The sequence below is a fragment of the Schistocerca nitens genome, chromosome 6, assembly GCF_023898315.1.
Source record: "Schistocerca nitens isolate TAMUIC-IGC-003100 chromosome 6, iqSchNite1.1, whole genome shotgun sequence".
NCBI classification, from domain to species: Eukaryota; Metazoa; Arthropoda; class Insecta; order Orthoptera; family Acrididae; genus Schistocerca; species Schistocerca nitens.
Window position 1 is genome coordinate 724615095 of NC_064619.1, and position 21393 is coordinate 724636487.

Below are 21393 nucleotides of genomic sequence, written 5' to 3' on the forward strand. Positions count from 1 at the left end.
AGATTTTAAACCACTTGAGTACATATCGCCGAGAAATCGCGCATTCGTTGATTATACACTGAAGCGTCGAAGAAACTGGTGTAGGCAAGCCTGTGCAAGTACAGACATATGTAAACAGGCAGAATACGGTGCCGCGGTCGGCAACGTCCATATAAGAGTGTGAGGCGCTGTTACATCGGTTACTGCTGCTACAGTGGCAGCTTATCAAGATTTACGTAAGTTTGAACATGGTGTTATAGTCGGCGCAATAGCGGTGGAACACAGCATACCCGAGTGTACCGTGAATGTCAGGAATCAGGTCAAACATCAAATCTCCGACATCGCTGCGGCCGGAAAAAGATCCTGCAAGAACGGGACCAACGGCGACTGAAGAGAATCGTTCAACGTGACGGAAGTACAACCCTTCCGCAAATTGCTGCAGATTTCAATGCTGTGCCATCAACAAGTGTCAGCGTGCGAACCATTCAACGAAACATCATCGATATGGGCTTTCGGAGTTGAAGGCCCACTAGTGTGCCCTTGATGACTGCACGACACAAGGCTTTATACCTCGCGTGGGCCCGTCAACATTAACATTGGACTGTTGATGGCTGCAAACATGTTGCCTGGTGGGACGAGTCTCGTTTCAAATTGTATTGAGCGGATGGTCGTGTACAGGTATGGAGACAACCTCATGAATCCCTGGACCCTGAATGTCAGCAGGGTATTGTTCAAACTGGTGGTGGCTCTGTAATGGTGTGATATGGGACCCCTCATACGTCTAAATACGACGCTGACAGATGACACTTACGGTAAGCATCCTGTCTGACCACCTGCATCTATTCATGTCCATTGTGCATTCCGACGGACGTGAACAATTCCAGCAGAACAATGCGACACCCCACACGTAGAATTGCAACTGAATGGCTCCAGGGACACTCTTCTGAGTTTAAACACTTCCGTTGGCCACTAAACTCTCCATACATGAACACTATTGAGCATATCTGGAATGCCTTGCAACGTGCTGTGCAGAAGAGATCTCCAACACCTCGTACTGTCACGGATTTATGGACAGCCCAGGAGGATTCATGGTGTCAGTTTCCTCCAGTACTACTTCAGACAGTAGTCGAGTCCATGCCACGGTGTATTGCGGCACTTCTGCGTGCTCGCGGGGGCCTTCACTACATAAGGCAGGTGTAACAGTTTCTTTGGCTCTTCAATGTGTTACACTCTACAGTTTGGAGTTTGTGATGCTTTTACTACTTATTACGAAGGGAATATTAATGTCACGTGTTATGGAAAGTGCTCGAGTGTCATATCATTCGTATAGGAGAGAAAGAAGAACGGTGAGAATAAGCAAAACAGTTTGGGGATGCAAGATAGATGACAGGCTAAATCTGCCAAAAGGAGCATAGAACAAGAGTTGCCAAGGGATTCGTTAATTCCTCCCTGGAGTCAGGGGTGTTGAAACTTGAAACACCAGTTCCCAGAAATGTTCCTTTTTTGCTACGAAACGAAGAGTTCATGTGAACTTGGGGAGGCAAAAAGTTAAACATTTAGTGTTTGTACGGTATATCATCAGACATTTTATCATAGTCTTCTGATAAAACATTAGAAAATGAGAGATCACTGCCAGTATCAGCTGTTGAAAAACGTGTTTGTTTTAATCTTGTAAGCTATGAATATTTGAACAATTATTACCATTGAACTGAAATGCCTTTTATAACCAACATGTTATTCCCCACCCCCCATCTTCAAAAGACAAATAAATAATAGAAATTTCGGTTAAATTTGCAATGCCAGGTGTACGAGGCTCCAGGTCCCCTTAATACACGTAACTATAGTTCCATGTTGACAATGTTGTGGTCTTGAGACATGTTGAAGGTACATGTGGTGTTTTGGAACCAGGGCCTCAAGGAGACACGCCCAGACGGCTGGATAGAGGTAACGCCTGCTCACTTCAGAGCGGGCAACGAGAGCTCGTTCGTGACGATAGCCTGGGAGGAACAGGCAGACGACGAGGAAGAGGCGAGCTTCCCACAGGTGGTGGCCGTCACAAACGGCAACAAGAAACCACTTACCTCGGGCCGCTTCACCGTCACCCGGATCTACGGCTGGGATCCCAAAGGATACGTGTAAGTTGCAGCCAGCAGCAGCGTTGGCTAACATAGTTCGAATTTGTTGAATGTAGCTCTTCAAAGCAATGATGGCGGTTATGACTGGAACCACAGGTTCCCCGAGAAACCGGGTTTTTCAGCGCCAGTTTAACCTGTGTGTTGAAACCGCTCAGAATAACCGGTTTATGAAATAATCGATTTTTATTTTTTTATTGCTATTATTTCCTCCAGGAAACGTAGAAATCGAACAAATATTGATAAATTTTTACTGCCTTAATTCCAAGATTCATAGGATGAAAACATTAAATTAAATAGCCAAATAAAAGGAAACTGGTAGGTTTTTTTCTAGAAGTGACTACTGTTTGAATCCTCCAAGAAATATCACCAGTTTTCTCCTGTTAACATAATTTTTTTGAAAGTGTACGCAAGAACCATGTTGTTATCGAGAATCATACCAGTATTTAGGCATTACGAATAGTCAGTGCTAAATGGTGAAACCTGACGTTGCAGAGTTCTTCTACTTTTTTCGGATTAATTTATCTGGAGTCAACGGCTACAAGCAGACATATTACGTGGACACAAGCAGCAGACAGTCTACTTTCTAGGATTATTGTAAGCGATGAATGAATCGTTAAAATTTAAGTTTTTTCTTATGTTGCAAGTCTGTTGTGGTTCCTCCCGTTCTTAATCTTTTAAAACCAATGGGCCATTGTACTTCACTGATATCACACTTCATAAAATCCTTCCAGACTAGGGATGACGCCACTCTGTAATATATCTAACGTGCGACGACGACAGCCAGAAATTACGATATACCAGACGGGGCATTCTGGATGTACACACGTACCATCCAATAGGCCACACCACACTCTAACATGTACATTACTGATCAGCAGTGCTGTACCATTTCTTATGCCATGTATGTAATACTCATTTCTGTCGGCATTGTTATATAACTAGAACTGACTGCGTTTCCCTTTTTTTTTATAATAACGCAATATTTCAAAACGATGGAAATTTTACAAATAAAAATTACTTACTTACAAAAAGGTTTATTTAAAAGCAAAAATTTTTTGCATTGCTACTATGGCTAATAGCTATTTCGGTTTTTACCCGTTTAGTAGAAAAAATAAATGCTATAACCGAAACCAAACAAGTCAAAAATGCTGGTTATTAGGAGCTAAAACACCGGTATCGGTTTTAACCGTTGGGTTCTTCCCATCCCTATTTCATAGTGTCAGTAGTATGGTGCCAGTACTACGCAAAAAGAGTTTCTCAAAAAGTCTGAGGTAAGAATGTGTAATAAATTACTTGGTGTGTAGCTGGCACCGCGTGGTGGTTCTCTCGCGGACGGGGCATTGCGAGAGGGGAAGTGTAGTTCTACAGCTGAAGCCATGATGCAAACGCCACTCTTGCGTAACTTGTAAGTTACAGCTAGGAAGTCTACAAACGGATCATATTACCATGTTACGCCAGTACGACTATTAATTCGACAAATCGATCGCTTTAGTACTAAAAGTACAGTAGATTTCAGGTTTACACTCAAATTACAACACAAAGAGCGATTTATTTTCACGCGACTTGTAAGCATTGTTTCCCTTCCCCTTTTGCCATGCTAAAATTAGCTTCATCTGCCAAAACCCAATGGCGTTTATGCGGTTTAAATGTATTTTATCTATAGTGGATGAAGCTGAACTCTGTGACTGTTCCTTTACAGGATGTAGATCATTAATAGTCGCTACCTGGCACAACAGATGATTTTTGACACACGACTGGTTTCTGCCCTTGTGTCCATCTTCTGGTGGTTTACATTCATGTACATGATTCCATACTCAGAGTTGTAGATCACTGTTGAAATGAAAAGAAAATATGACGACTCAGACACAACTGAAACATTTGGAAGCGGCTAAGAGAAATGTGTTATAAAATGTTATAGTAATTACACCTAGCTGATACAGGGTGTTTCAAAAATGACCGGTATATTTGAAACGGCAATAAAAACTAAACGAGCAGCGATAGAAATACACCGTTTGTTGCAATATGCTTGGGACAACAGTACATTTTCAGGCAGACAAACTTTCGAAATTACAGTAGTTACAATTTTCAACAACAGATGGCGCTGCGGTCTGGGAAACTCTATAGTACGATATTTTCCACATATCCACCATGCGTAGCAATAATATGGCGTAGTCTCTGAATGAAATTACCCGAAACCTTTGACAACGTGTCTGGCGGAATGGCTTCACATGCAGATGAGATGTACTGCTTCAGCTGTTCAATTGTTTCTGGATTCTGGCGGTACACCTGGTCTTTCAAGTGTCCCCACAGAAAGAAGTCACAGGGGTTCATGTCTGGCGAATAGGGAGGCCAATCCACGCCGCCTCCTGTATGTTTCGGATAGCCCAAAGCAATCACACGATCATCGAAATATTCATTCAGGAAATTAAAGACGTCGGCCGTGCGATGTGGCCGGGCACCATCTTGCATAAACCACGAGGTGTTCGCAGTGTCGTCTAAGGCAGTTTGTACCGCCACAAATTCACGAAGAATGACCAGATAGCGTGATGCAGTAATCGTTTCGGATCTGAAAAATGGGCCAATGATTCCTTTGGAAGAAATGGCGGCCCAGACCAGTACTTTTTGAGGATGCAGGGACGATGGGACTGCAACATGGGGTTTTTCGGTTCCCCATATGCGCCAGTTCTGTTTATTGACGAAGCTGTCCAGGTAAAAATAAGCTTCGTCAGTAAACCAAATGCTGCCCACATGCATATCGCCGTCATCAATCCTGTGCACTATATCGTTAGCGAATGTCTCTCGTGCAGCAATGGTAGCGGCGCTGAGGGGTTGCCGCGTTTGAATTTTGTATGGATAGAGGTGTAAACTCTGGCGCATGAGACGATACGTGGACGTTGGCGTCATTTGGACCGCAGCTGCAACACTGCGAACGGAAACCCGAGGCCGCTGTTGGATCACCTGCTGCACTAGCTGCGCGTTGCCCTCTGTGGTTGCCGTACGCGGTCGCCCTACCTTTCCAGCACGTTCATCCGTCACGTTCCCAGTCCGTTGAAATTTTTCAAACAGATCCTTTATTGTATCGCTTTTCGGTCCTTTGGTTACATTAGACCTCCGTTGAAAACTTCGTCTTGTTGCAACAACACTGTGTTCTAGGCGGTGGAATTCCAACACCAGAAAAATCCTCTGTTCTAAGGAATAAACCATGTTGTCTACAGCACACTTGCACCTTGTGAACAGCACACGCTTACAGCAGAAAGACGACGTACAGAATGGCGCACCGACAGACTGCGTTGTCTTCTATCTCTTTCACATCACTTGCAGCGCCATCTGTTGTTGAAAATTGTAACTACTGTAATTTCGAAAGTTTGTCCGCCTGAAAATGTACTGTTGTCCCAAGCATATTGCAACAAACGGTGTATTTCTATCGCTGCTCGTTTAGTTTTTATTGCCGTTTCAAATATACCGGTCATTTTTGAAACACCCTGTATATGCATTTCGTTTTCACATTACATTTATCCCATTTTTACAAAAACATTTTGCTTTTTATACGTTAACTGTGTATTAGTCACCAAGCTAATTATTGGTGCTTCCATGTTGTCTTCAGTAAAGTGGTGTCACTTGAGACGTTAGTAAATTCAGAAGCCCAAGCATTCACAACATCCAACGTCTTTACATTGGCAAAGAGGTTACGTTAAAGAGGAGTAGATACATGACCGATATTACAAATTATGAATACGAGTTTCTTACATTTTTGTGGAACCAAAATGTCATTTATAACATCTATAATTTTATGTGAGATTAAATAGACACTGTCGTCCCTCCTTTTATTCTTCAAGAAATTGATGGTTTTGAGGGGGCCAAGAGTTGGTTTCTTACTTTTTAAAATATTTCAATAAAGATGTGAATAAATGACTATTTGCAGGGTTTACTGGTTGTGGTGATTTGAAGCTAAGAATTTAAATTATCAGTAACATGCTAATAGAGCTGCAATACCGACAGAATCCTGAAACAGTCTATTATTAAGTTTTTGACAAGTAGGGCCATTAGCTTATGGAAATCTCATGCTTGGTATTATAATAAACATGCGGGTCGTTCATTTACGTTGTTACAATCCCATACTAATTCTCATTACACTAGTTATCAATGGCCCTCGTAATTAATTTAAGTCACTCTGGTGTCATAGCAGATGAAAAATTTTCGTATATCGTCACATAAAGGCAGTGATACTTATGTTCCAACTTAACGCAGTGGCCGGTTATTGCATCTCCCAATGTACCTACCTGTCCTCTAATCCAGAGTTTCCCATACTGTGTTCCGCCAGAATTGAATAAGTGGTCTTCGGGAAACTATTAATAACATGGCGATTTTTTCAGTGTTCATGGTCAGAACACTGTTGCAGAAACAAAGAGGCAAACATGCAAAATTTAAACCAACGCAAAATCCCCAAGATTGGAGATCTCTTCAGAAGCTCGAAATTTAGGGAGGTCTTCAATGAGAGACGATTGTAATAGTTTCCACAACGATACTTTGTTTCGAAACATGGCAGAAAATACAAAGAGATTCTGGGCGTATGTAAAGTAGGCAAGTGGCAAGACAGAATCAATGCCTTCTCTGCGCGATAGCGATGGAGATAGTATCGAAGACAGTGCTCCCAAAGCAGAGTTACAAAACACAGCCTTTCGAAATGCCTTCACAAAAGAAGACTAAGTAAATATTCCAGAATTCGAATCAACAACAGCTGCCAACATGAGTAACGTAGAAGTAAATATCGTCGGTGAAGTGAAGCAATTTAAATCACATAATAAAAGGAAGGCTCTGGTCAAGATTGTATACCAATTAGGTTCCTTTCAGAGTATGCTGATGCAATATCTCCATACATATACAACCGTTTGCTCGACGAAAAATCCGTACCCCAAGACAGGAAAGTTGAAAAAGTCACACCATTATTCAAAAAAAGTAGTAGGAGTAATCCACTAAATTACAGGTCGGTATCACTGACGTCGATATCTCTCCGATGGGCACGTTCGAATAGTTCCATGGCTTGCCACTTGGGGTCTTTCAAGACCCCAGTTCATATGACGAGCACTTTATTTATTGTTGGGTTTTGCCATTATTTCTTTGGTGTAACATAAAATTATTTTCCACATTGCTTTTATTTTTAGTGGATCATATATATCAAATGAACATTTGTTCTTCATATTGTATGGCCGAAAATACATAATTATACAATTTGAACACATTTTGTTTTACATTGCTTTTTGTTGGAATAACATCATTTTTTTTACAATTTACACTTTCGCATATTAAACATTACCAGGACATACCGCTTTATTTTATCTTTTTGAAGACAACTGATATATTTTCTTATTTATCAGTTTTTGCTGTATCTGTAGAGATCGTAACAAAACTGAAAAGAAAATGAAAACTTCAGTACAATGAAATACCTGTTATAATTTTACTGTGATAGAAATGGCCGTGTCACCACGACACACTCATTTTTATCACATTCTAAGAATATCACAATCTGTCTGGAACGAGAACTGCATACAAATTCTCCACAGTAGTTACAAAATTGTTTTTTTTTCTAGGTTTCTTGCACAAAAAAAAACACCTTTCTCATTTGTTGGCGGGTTGGTGATTCACAGGTGTGCTGAGTCCTTTAGGCCCCTTGGTCTTATCCAAGAGCAAGAAGACCACTTTTTGCTCCCTTTTGAAGGCATCTCCTATCAAGTAGTCTTCTGTTGACGTAAGGATGCACAAGCTGTCGTCCTAACTCCAACAGGAACTGCCATCTCTTCTGATTTGAATTCAGGCTTCGTGAGTGATGATACAACCATATAATTATTGCAGCGATTCCAGCAATGTCGATCAAATTATAGAAGAGTACAAGAGGCTGGTGCTTGGTGTTGGGTTTCACGCTACAGGTGCCCACAAGTTGATGCGTGGTGCCAGCATCCCCCCTTATGTTTGTTCTAATGCTCTACTATTTCTGGCATCTTTTCATTACCAACTACAGTTCGTGATGAGTGAAGAGAGGAGACTAGTACAACTGCTGATGACTCCTTTGGTACGTACGATATTAGAGATACGGAATCAGAGAATCCAAACATAGAGGAGTTTACTTATCTAGAACGATGTGGCTGCATCTCCTAAGGAGTTTTTTCTTAGATTTCCGACAAAGGTGGTTTTCACGGCCAGCAATTCTCTCACTAAAGGTATGCTAATGAAAAAAATTTCAGCTACCATATTGCGGCCCTTATTGAACCATTTTGCAGTTAGATCTCTTATCACTTCCCTCTGTTGACCAGGTTGTTTTCCCAAGTAAATCCGTCCATTCAGTGGAAATGCACTTCTAGAATCGCAAGCCCACCATATTCTTATAGTATATTTAGCAGGCTTTCTTTCCATGTATTGTCGAATTGGACATTTTCCTCTAAAAGCAACAAGCTGTTCATCCACAGTAATGTCAAAGCCTGGACTGCATATGGAAGAAATCTGTCAAACGAACATTTCCCAGATGTGTCTAAATACAGCTAATTTATCATGAATCCTACAACCTTCCCTTGTTTCCCTATTGTCAAACCTTTTTAGGCGCATTGTTGTTCTGAAAATAGGCCTAGAATGTTCTTCCTTCCAATGTTCACTCAAGTCCTTCCTCCCTGATCTGTAGGCTCCAGAAGATACAAGCAGACCAATATAAGCCTCTAATTCTTCCACATCTAGTTCGTTCATACCTTAGGTGTACTGCTAGGATAATCTTCATTCCACTTTTTTACGCTCGCCTAGCCCCTCTGTTAATTTCCCGTACCACGACGGACATTGTTTCTTTTATTATACTATTGGGTACCACTTTAGGAACAGGATTATCACGAATTATGTTATAATGTGGAGTTTGGCACTTTGTTGGAGTCTCTTTGTACCGAATCCTTCCATTTTTTCCAATGAAATATTTCGTAGTGTTGTCATTACTTATAGTTACATTATTGCCACTGTGAATGACATCTTTATTCTCTTCCTCTTCCATTGCACCACTGCCTGCCTCCTCTTCACTATCTGAAGGCTAGGATTCATCATCATTCAGGTCAGAAATACTTTCATTATCGACATCAGTGTCATCCCACGTCTGAAGAAGAATCTTATCAGCTTCCGAACAAGTCTCGCATCATCCCTAAACATAAAATTAATCCTATATTTAAATTCTAACCTAAGTTATAAGAAAATAGTTCTTTCCTACTGTTCCCACAGTTTCCATAATTTTAACTTACTTTATATCAACAGAAATTTCTTTCTTTTTATCAATAATATCATACATGAGTGCAAAATTGTACGATTTGAAAACAAATGCTATGCTTACCTAATACAGCCAGACAACATCCCATTCCCTCGCATCAACAACGCTGTCTGAAGCTTAACAACTGAGTAACCTAAATTGTTAATAAGTTCTGCCAACTTCAGCCACTTCATGGCAACACTTGAGTCAGTTAAACGAGCTGGGATCTTTGAAGACCCCAGTTACCCATTTTCGTTGATTCCTTAACTAATTCATCACGAATTAAAGAAATAGTTAATTAATGGTATTTCTGGATAGTAGTCATTTAGATCATAATTATGAGAGAGATGTCAGGGACCATGAGTCTTGCAGGTCCAGTACATAATAAAGTGCAAGAAGTATATTCCAATTATTGCCCTTTCGGATGTTAATATGGCTTCCGCTTGCATTTCGATGTCCCGCTGCCAGCACTTAGTCATCGACGTATCCAAACTTAAGAAATCTAGTTTCTGGGATACACGAGACGTATAGACTAAAGAGGGGGAGGGGGATAGGGGAGAGGGGGGTGGGAGAAAGGGGGCGAGGGAGAAAGGGGGGTGAGAGGGAGAAAGGGGGGCGGGAGAGATGATGGAAACATGAGCGATGAAGCCCAAGCATTCAAACCTAAGATCAAATCGGATTTGAAATTTTCTGTTCATCACTGATTTTTTCCCAGCGCACACACACACACACACACACACACACACACACACACACACACACACATTGTACTGCGTAAAAGAGTTCATCGCGCTAGTTGAGAACTTCTCTCTGTAATAAATTATTTATTCTTATACCCTCTAGGGTTTAATTCTTTAGTTCTTTTGTTCATAAATTTTCTGATCATCATTCTGTAAACTCATGTACCGACTCGTTCCATGACCAAGCAGCTTCGATTCACACGGTTCCACGGAATATAATAAACAAGTAAATAAATAATTGGATAAACTGTGCAAATAATGCAGGCGGGTGACGACGTCTACAATGGCCGATATTTCGACAGGTGACCGCCCTGTCATTTTCTAGGGTGTCTTTCGCATTCCTTGTAGTTGCGGTATGTCGCACACATTTGCCAAACTGTCAAGACCGCGGAGGACCGGTGTGCAGAGCATAACCGTTACACACGCTTACAACAGCCCAGCAAATTGGCTACTGCAGATCATTCTTAGCACCTATGGAATAGAACAATGGGAAGGTTCTGGAATGCACTTACACCTATTACGATAGTGTTACAATGAAAGCAGTTCGCCTTAAATCAGTTAGTAAACTTGGAAATGTGGAGGTTTTTTGCTCAAATACTGCCTAGAGCCCTGTTCTCCCTTGTCAAAAAACAGAGGGATAGAGTTAATACTATCTGACCCGTTGTTTAGTAATTTTTACTATGAATGTCTCCCGGCGTCGGTCATGGTCAGTTGGCAGGGAAGGGGTAGTGGGTGGTGGTGGTGGTGGTGGTGGTTGTGTGTGTGTGTGTGTGTGTGTGTGTGTGTGTTAGTTATCGTTCCGTAGTTCCGTAATTGCCCTGCAAACAGTGGTTTTAACTTCACTCCCACAGAGCTTACTTGCTCCAGTGTTGCCTTGAGAAAGACGAGGTGTCGAAATATCGACGGCTGTCGACGTCGTCACCCTACTACATTCCCGTAAGTTATATGCCTCCAGCAGATAAATTGTTTGCATGCTCTTATCAACCGTACATATTCTCCACTGCCTGACAAAAAAATTGAAGAGCCCACAAGACGTGATGTCATTGCCATTTCGTGCACTTACCCATCTTTCACCGGAATGTGAAGGATGAGGACTGAAACACTCTGTGACAGGTACAACGACCACGAGAAAGGATAAGTGTTGTTCGTGCTCAGTGTTGTTTCCAGGGTTAGTAGGGTGTTTAAGGAGACAGAACACATCACTGTGAAGAAAATTGAGGTGCTGCTACGTGGGTCTCCAGTTAGCTAGCAGATCGAATCGTGCAATATTAAGATTTGTGGGATTCATGTTAGAGTGCATAGGGAAGGCAAGTGCAGGCATAATCTTAAAGGTAACGGTTGACTGCGTCTGACCACCACAGAGGAGGATCGCCGTATTGTGGATCAAACACATCGTAAGCGCTTCACGTCTGCTCCAGCCACCAGAGAGCGAGTACTGGACCCTCTCCAACAGTGTGCCTCATTTCGCACTGTTATTTAGAGACGAACAGCGGCCTGACTAGAGAATTGCCGTATGATGTGTAGGCTGTCGTTAACACCACAACAAAAACGACTGCGTTCAGAGTGGTACCGTGGCTGGAAGCATGGGCTACTGGTGGACTGCGTCGAACTGTGTTCAGCGATGGACATTGGTCCTGCTCTTTAGTCGGTGAATGTGGCGGAGACCGGGGAGAAGCAACACTTTTACAATGTTTCGGAGAGGCACAGTGTAGTTATTCCTGGCGCCATGGTATGTAGAGCCATCGGGTATGACTTCAAGGTGGTAGTGATTGAGCGATCTGGCGGTACAGCGCTGCGTCAAGGGCGTCGATAAGTCTCGTGTGTTATTTCTCATGCGACAGTATCGTGGTGCCATTTTTCAACATTACAATGCTCGACCAACACGGTACGTGTCACTTTGAACAGTATCCATCATGTTGAGGTATTCCCGTGGCCGGCAAGGTCCCGAGCTCTGTCCCTCGTATAACATGTACGTGGTCAGCTCTGACGTAGAGTCCGTGCCAGCACCTGTACCCAATATCAAGGCCCAATTAAGACAGTTGTGGGCCATTTTGTCTCAGGAGAAGATATAAGTGTTTCATTGCACCTTTTCCAACCGAATCTGTGCATGCATACATGCCACTGGGGTTCCAACGTCACACGAAAAATTGGGCTGATTCTGGCAAGTTTTTAATAAAGAGGACTCGCTTTTGTAATCACTGAAATAACACCACGTACCCCATCGACAAGTGAAGTATCACTTAGTTTCCTTCTCCACTTTCATGTTCTTAACTTTGTGAGGCAGTATAATGCGACAAATGGTTGTATGATCATTAATAATTCATCGGCTGTTATAGTGACCGTTATTGGAGAAACTGAGACAGTGAAATGAATGAAAAATTTAATAATGAACTCTTATCAACCACGTTCTCAGCAACGTATTTAACTTTCCGATGAAAGGGGGAACTGTTGTGAGTGGCTATAGGAGGATTGAGGATTACTTGTAGAGATTTAATAATCTGTATAATAAGCGGCACTTTTATGTACGTGCGGATAACTGTAAATACAGTGGATGAGTGGGAGCAAAAATTCCTGTTATGTTCGGACACAGTGTTAAAGATAAACCACCCGACTCTGTTACAAAGGTTAAATATCTAGGTGTTTAGTTGTGAAACGGCGTGAAATAGAACGAGCACAAAGTCATTTGTATAATATGAGAACGGCCAACTACGGATTCCCTGCAGGTTCTGGAACGGCATAGCGCACCCTAAACGTAACTGCACGGTGATCGCTTGTGAGAACGTTTGTTTGGGATCACCATAGGGTGTGATTAAAGCATGCCGGGTGAGCAGTTAAGAAGCGTCCTGACAGACTTGTTACCCGTAGCTTCGACCAGCACGGGAGCTTTACGAAAACGCACTGTGAACGTAGATGGGAAGTTTTTTCAAGGACACACGACTGTCTTTCTGCGAAACGCTGTTGAAGTTTAGAGAACGAGCGTTTGCGACACCACCACCGTCCATCTCGAATAAGGGACATAAGTATAAGGGATCGTAGAGTAGCACACAGGCAATAATTTTTCCCTTACTCTACTTGTGACCGGAACAGGAAAGGAATGACTAACAATTATAGTATCCCAGTCGCTACCCCAAACCAGTATATAAAGACTTGTACCTAGGTTACAATCTGTGGGATGTTAATCGTTCTCCTAAAATTAGAGGCGACTGAAAATCTTTTACAATTTACGTAATAAATTGATACCTAAATTACAACCGCCACATCATTTACGTCAGTAACAAGATGAAGAGGATTAAAATTTTCATCTTCCAGTGTGTTTGTTTCTGGTCGAAAGCATTCTATGAACTCTATAGCAGTCCGATAAACAGATAAAACTCAGTAGAGATCTCTAATCAATTGAAAGAGCAGAAAAGTACTAAGATGGTCACGATGAGAAAATAGGCTGATTATGCAGTCTCCCAACCCCACCCCACCATTCCCTTACCCACACTCCCACCCGTTCTAGTACAAAATGCTTCAAATTCCATTTTCTCCGCGTTGTAGTGAGATGTGGCTTTCCTTCCAACTTTAAAGACAGTTATGATACGTTAGCTACATTTAGTACACAGCAAAGTATCACCTAAAATGAACCAAACGCATGAAGTAGCTTGCGACGACTACATTTTTCACTGCGAACCCTTCAAATTTATACTACAGAGTACTTCAAAACTAAGTATCACGATAACGATGACCAATATTTAAGAAGGAAAAAAACACTTCATCAACAATCTGTGATACAAAACTATAAAATATGAAAGGAACAAAATTTTCTTTGCCAATTACTTTACTCAGAATCGAGTTAGAGCTACCATACACAGTAGAGAAGCAAATGAGTAACTCCAAAACAACTAGTTTTTAATTTTTTCGGGGGAAAAGGAGAACCACCACCGAAGGACTAGCTCCAGGAGTGTATCTAGCTTTGCTTGGTTTACGTGCAGTATTTTTACAGTTCAATGAGCATTTATTGTCTACAGAAAGATAATCTGAAAACAACATTTTTCTGATGTTCTATCATCAATTCCTTCTTGGAAACTACTTGTCACTTTTTCGTAGTAATCAAAAAACTGTTTACTCGACGGTATGCCCAGCAGCTAAAAGGTACAATTAATAAAATAAAGTATCCATTTACCTTTGGTTTCATACACAGCTGTCTGTTTGGTTTCAATATCAAAGACTTCGCTCACGTGCCCTAAATTTTGCCGGAGGGATTGGAGCCGACTTTCCATTCTGCATACTCTCCATTCTGTGGTGGAGAGCTGCGTTAAGCCAGTCTTCAGACCGAAGGCTACAGCAACAACATTACGCGTAGAATTTAAGCCACTACACCTCCCACTCCATCAGCGATTGCGTCAAATGTGCTACCGGTGGTCCCCTGTTTTCCAGACCTCGCTCCGTAATGACAAAATAGCCTCTACCGCTGTTCTCCTGTCGTCCACGGCCACTGAACAGCTGTTCGTAAGCCGCTTCTGCCGCGTCGCGCCATTGACCCCAAGTTTCTAATGAGCTTACACGGCTCTCGTGTAAGCCACTCTAGTTATTTTGTCCTGAACATCGTCACAGAACAGCATTCGCGTTTGAGATCCTCATTCTCTTTCACCATGCCTCCGGGTATAATTCTTTAGCCGGGGATGGCGAGAGGTAAGTGCGTCAGGGGCAATACAACTGTACTTAGCCGGGAGTGTGTGGGGAAAGGGGAGGGGGAGGGGACCGGATCGACGTCGGCGGATAAAAAGAGCTGTTGTGCCCTGCTGGTCACGACTGCCAGACAGCTGTCCTTTCTAAGCTAATAGAATACATTTTATCTTTTCAAAATAGACTGTCCTTTTCCAGCACCCTGTTCATGTGTTACGCTATTTGCTTTTTTCCGAATAATTTGAAACGTAATAGCGTAATATTTGGGCCCCGACAAAAAATACCAATGTCTTGCCATGTGTCAGTACCAACATCGAATGGAAACTACTTTACGAACATAGTTAGACTAGAAAATAAATGCTTTAGACTGCTAACCAATTTATAGTTCTATATTAGATAATTGAGAAAGACAACTGGCAGATTAAAACTGTGTGCCGGGCCGAGACTCGAACTCGGGACCTTTGCATTTCGCGGGCAAGTTCTCTACCATCTGAACTACCCAAGCACCACTCACGCACCGTCCTGATAGCTGTAATTCCGCCAGTACTTCGCGGTCTAGGGGTAGCGTTTTTGATTCATAATCAAAACGTCTTCGGTACCGGGTTCGATCCCCGCCACTGACTAAATTTTGATAAATAATCAGCATTGGCGGCCGAAGACTTCCGGCATAAGAAGTCTCACTCTGCCAACGGCCTTGTCAGAGAGGGCGGAGGAGCGGACAGAGGTTCAGGGCACTCTCTTGTCCTAGGGGTGGGAAAGTGCCCCTAAAGGCGGAAGAATCAGCAATGATCAACGACATGAGGATGCAGAAGGCAATGGAAACCACTGCATTAAAGACACGTAACGCGTATCCACAGAACATGTGGCCTGTAATTGAAGAAGTGTCGTGATGATCTTTCCATTGGCAAAAGATTCCGGAATAGTCCCCCATTCGGATCTCCGGGAGGGGACTGCCTAGGGGGAGGTTACCATGAGAAAAAGATTGAATAATCAACGAAAGGATAACGTTCTACGAGTCGGGGCGTGGAATGTCAGAAGCTTGAACGTGGTAGGGAAACTAGAAAATCTGAAAAGGGAAATGCAAAGGCTCAAACTAGATATAGTAGGGGCCAGTGAAGTGAAGTGAAGTGAAGTGAAGTGAAGTGGAAGGAAGACAAGGATTTCTGGTCAGATGAGTATCGGGTAACATCAACAGCAGCAGAAAATGGTATAACAGGTGTAGGATTCGTTATGAATAGGAAGGTAGGGCAGAGGGTGTGTTACTGTGAACAGTTCAGTGACCGGGTTGTTCTAACCAGAATCGACAGCAGACCAACACCGGCAACGATAGTTCAGGTATACATGCCGACGTCGCAAGCTGAAGATGAACAGATAGAGAAAGTGTATGAGGATATTGAAAGGGTAATGCAGTATGTAAAGGGGGGCGAAAATCTAATAGTCATGGGCGACTGGAATGCAAATGTAGGGGAAGGAGTAGAAGAAAAGGTTACAGGAGAATATGGGCTTGGGACAAGGAATGAAAGAGGAGAAAGACTAATTGAGTTCTGTAACAAGTTTCAGCTAGTATTAGCGAATACCCTGTTCAAGAATCACAAGAGGAGGAGGTATACTTGGAAAAGGCCGGGAGATACGGGAAGATTTCAATTAGATTACATCATGGTCAGACAGAGATACCGAAATCAGATACTGGATTGTAATGCGTACCCAGGAGCAGGTATAGACTCAGATCACAATATAGTAGTGATGAAGAGTAGGCTGAAGTTCAAGACATTAGTCAGGAAGAATCAATACGCAAAGAAGTGGGATACGGAAGTACTAAGGAATGACGAGATACGTTTGAAGTTCTCTAACGCTATAGACACAGCAATAAGGAATAGCGCAGTAGGCAGTACAGTTGAAGAGGAATGGACATCTCTAAAAAGAGCCATCACAGAAGTTGGGAAGGATAACATAGGTACAAATAAGGTAGCTGCGAAGAAACCATGGGTAACAGAAGAAATACTTCAGTTGATTGATGAAAGGAGGAAGTACAATCATGTTCCGGGAAAATCAGGAATACAGAAATAAAAGTCGCTGAGGAATAAATTAAATAGGAAGTGCAGGGAAGCTAAGACGAAATGGCTGCAGGAAAAATGTGAAGACATCGAAAAAGATATGATTGTCGGAAGGACAGACTCAGCATACAGGAAAGTCAAAACAACCTGTGGTGACATTAAAAGCAACGGTGGTAACATTAAGAGTGCAACGGGAATTCCACTGTTAAATGCAGAGGAGAGATCAGATAGGTGGAAAGAATACATTGAAATCCTCTATGAGGGTGAAGATTCGTCTGATGTGATAGAAGAAGAAACAGGAGTCGATTTAGAAGAGATAGGGGATCCAGTAGTAGAATCAGAATTTAAAAGAGCTTTGGAGGACTTACGGTCAAATAAGGCAGAAGGGATAGATAACATTCCATCAGAATTTCTAAAATCATTGGGGGAAGTGGCAACAAAACGAATATTCACGTTGGTGTGTAGAATATATGAGTCTGGCGATATACCATCTGACTTTCGGAAAAGCATCATCCACACAATTCCGAAGACGGCAAGAGCTGACAAGTGCGAGAATTATCGCACAATCAGCTTAACAGCTCATGCATCGAAGCTGCTTACAAGAATAATATACAGAAGAATGGAAAAGAAAATTGAGAATGCGCTAAGTGACGATCAGTTTGGCTTTAGGAAAAGTATAGGGACGAGAGAGGCAATTCTGATGTTACGGCTAATAATGGAAGCAAGGCTAAAGAAAAGTCAAGACACTTTCATAGGATTTGTCGACCTGGAAAAAGCGTTCGACAATATAAAATGGTGCAAGCTGTTAGAGATTCTGAAAAAAGTAGGGGTAAGCTATAGGGAGAGACGGGTCATATACAATATGTACAACAACCAAGAGGGAATAATAAGAGTGGACGATCAAGAACGAAGTGCTCGTATTAAGAAGGGTGTAAGACAAGGCTGTAGCCTTTCGCCCCTACTCTTCAATCTGTACATCGAGGAAGCAATGATGGAAATAAAAGAAAGGTTCAGGAGTGGAATTAAAATACAAGGTGAAAGGATATCAATGATACGATTCGCTGATGACATTGCTATCCTGAGTGAAAGTGAAGAAGAATTAAATGATCTGCTGAACGGAATGAACAGTGTAATGAGTACACAGTATGGTTTCAGAGTAAATCGGAGAAAGACGAAGGTAATGAGAAGTAGTAGAAATGAGAACAGAGAGAAACTTAACATCAGGATTGATGGTCACGAAGTCAATCAAGTTAAGGAATTCTGCTACCTAGGCAGTAAAATAACCAATGACGGACGGAGCAAGGAGGACATCAAAAGTAGACTCGCTATGGCAAAAAAGGCATTTCTGGCCAGGAGAAGTCTACTAATATCAAATACCGGTCTTAATTTGAGGAGGAAATTTCTGAGGATGTACGTCTGGAGTACAGCATTGTATGGTAGTGAAACATGGACTGTGGGAAAAACGGAACAGAAGAGAATCGAAGCATTTGAGATGTGATATAGACGAACGTTGAAAATTAGGTGGACTGATAAGGTAAGGAATGAGGAGGTTCTACGCAGAATCGGAGAGGAAAGGAATATGTGGAAAACACTGATAAGGAGAAGGGACAGGATGATAGGACATCTGCTAAGACATGAGGGAATGACTTCCATGGTACTAGAGGGAGCTGTAGAGGGCAAAAACTGTAGAGGAAGACAGAGATTGGAATACGTCAAGCAAATAATTGAGGACGTAGGTTGCAAGTGCTTCTCCGAGATGAATAGGTTAGCACAGGAAAGGAATTTGTGGTGGGCCGCATCAAACCAGTCAGTAGACTGATGACAAAAAAAAAAAAAAAAAAAAAAAAAAAAAAAAAAAAAAAACCGTCGCCTCGCTTCGTTCTAGAAAGACAAATATACTCGCGATAACTACACTACTGGCCATTAAAACTGCTACACCAAGAAGAAATGCAGATGATAAACGGGTATATATTATACTAAAATTGACATGCAATTCGGGTCCGTAGATCCTGAGAAATCAGTACTCAGAACAACCACCTCTTGCCATAATGACGGCCTTGATACGCCTCGCCATTGAGTCAAACAGAGCTTCGATGTCGTGTACGGGTACAGCTGCCCGTGCATCTTCAACACGATACCACAGTTCATCAAGAGTAGTTACTGGCGTATTGTGACGAGCCAGTTGCTCGGCCACCATTGATCAGACGTTTTCAATTGGTGAGAGATCTGGAGAATGTGCTGGCCAGGGCAGCAGTCGAACATTTCCTGTATCCAGAAAGGCCCGTGCAGGACCTGCAACATGCGGTCGTGCATTATCCTGCTGAAATGTAGGGTTCCGCAGGGCTCAAATGAAGGGTAGATTCACAGGTCGTATCACATCTGAAATGTAACGTCTACTGTTCAAAGTGCCGTCAATGTGAACAAGAGGTGACCCCATACCATCACGCCGGGTGATACACCAGTATGGCGATGACGAATACACGCTCCCAATGTGCGTTCACTGCGATGTCGCCAAACACGGATGCGACCATCATGATGCTGTAAACAGAACCTGGATTCATCCGAAAAAAATGACGTTTTACCATTCGTGCACCCAGGTTCGTCGTTGAGTACACCATCGCAGGCGCTCCTGTCTGAGACCATGGCTCTGGTTACCCTTGACGCTGCATCACAGAGCTGACAGTCCATGCTAGTAGTTCCACTCTGAGTACAACTGGAAACTACCAGTGGTTCTTAGTCCACCACAAGATACAGACCCCAAGTCTCACCCATTAGGCAAAAGCCTGAAGTTCTCCACCGGGGGAGGATCGAGCCACTTTCCACCTAGCCTCGGTATGGGAGCCGAATTAGTAGAAACGAAACTGCCCCGCAATTCACAAACCAATAGAACTATCCTCTACTCGTTGAATTTCCCCTGGTAGCCTCTCCAGACATTAGACTGTGGTTCCCACGCTGGGGAGCAAGCCTCCACTTTGCATATCCTGAGAGGAACCAATCAACGGCTCCGAATCTCTCTTATCTGAAAAAAAGATAATTTCAGACTAGGAAGCAATGTTTTCACGGTAAGCATGGCTATGTTTTGACAAAAAAACATCTACTGAGATGGGACCACAGTACCTCAGTTATGATCTAATCTTCCCGGCCCGACCGTTTACAATTTCTGACAGAAGGCTGTTAAGTTTCTCAGACGGTTTTGCCTGTGAAATTGTTTGTGTCAGTTGCTAAAGGAACCTGGCCACTTTCTGGCATCAGGAGAATTACAGCCTTGCCTCCACTAAACACATGCACGAGCCCCTCTGTCCGTAGGCCCAGCTTCCAAGATGAGAAATCGTGGAGTTTTATGACCTTCCCACCATTTACACAAAGGCTCATTTGACAGCAGTCTCTCTTAAACGGCTTTCTCCACGCACTTTCCGCCAACTGGCAGCCTTTGTGACAGACTGCTGCCTGGCCCAGGTAAAATGTTTTGCAAACCAGCTCCCTCCTGTCCACCCCTAAGTGGAAGGAGGAGAGCGCCCCTGCCTGGAGTTCGTCTGCCAGTGTGATCCAGTAACCACTGCTTTCCAGACTCACTAACATGGCCCGTCAGCTGCACTTGGCATTTATGGCCCCCAATCTGTCTTCCTGTTCTCTATCACCTTCACAACAGCCCCTCGGGTACAAGATTTCTGTAGGTTACACATGCATCTATAAGAACATTCTGCCCACAATTTCCTCATGCAGAAGAGTCATAGAACACACGAATGTAATATTGGGGAACTCCAGGATGATGACCTAAAATATGAACGTTAATCTGACTCACATATTGTTAAAGTGAGAGAGTGGCCTGCCACCTCTCAGTATGTCCACTGTCCAACACAATACTTATCCTCCTCATAATCATCATCATCATCATTTCGTCATCGTTTATTGCTTATAACAGGCCTTAAAGGCCTTTGGCAGAAAGCAAAAGACATATTAAAAACCAGAATAACACACTAAACAAAGATCAATAACACAATCAGTGACACAGGAAGGAGCATTGTTCTGATCACAGTTGCAGGTATTTCCGGCAGACATTGTTCCACTTCCTTCTGTCCATTGCATCTTGCAGGGATGCTGTTGGTTCTGCCTTCTGCAGTGTCCTCATCACCCTATCTTTCCACCTAGTTCTTGGACGACCTCTTGGACGCCTTCCAATCAGTTGGGAATTGAACACTCGGTTGGAGATAGATTCTCCAGGTCTTAAGACATGTCCCAGCCACTGGAGTCGTCGACCTCTGATGGTCCTACCAACGTCAGCTTTCCCAAAACGTTGGCACAAGCCCTCTTTCTGCCTCCTTTCCCACCATCCACTTTCTCTGTTGAATGCAGGCCCATAGATTTTTCTGAGCATTTTCCTTTCAAACGCGCAAATGCGCTCTTCATGTAGTTACCCATGACTCGCAGCCATATAACAGAACCGGTTTTACCAGTGCCATGTAATGTTTGACCTTGCTGTTTTGTGAGACCAAGCGTGACTTGAATAAGTTATTGGGACTAAAGAAGACTCGATTAGCATTAATTAT

At 42.7% G+C, this 21393-nt stretch overlaps 1 protein-coding gene across 1 annotated transcript in view; it reads left to right on the top strand.

The window, feature by feature from the left end:
* LOC126263124 (venom dipeptidyl peptidase 4-like) overlaps positions 1 to 21393 on the top strand; it is a 324149-nt gene that overhangs the window by 189262 nt on the left and 113494 nt on the right. The window contains exon 10 of the mRNA XM_049960140.1: positions 1888 to 2114. Within this exon, the coding sequence (XP_049816097.1) occupies positions 1888 to 2114 (227 nt within the window). The remainder of the gene's footprint in view (positions 1 to 1887; positions 2115 to 21393) is intronic.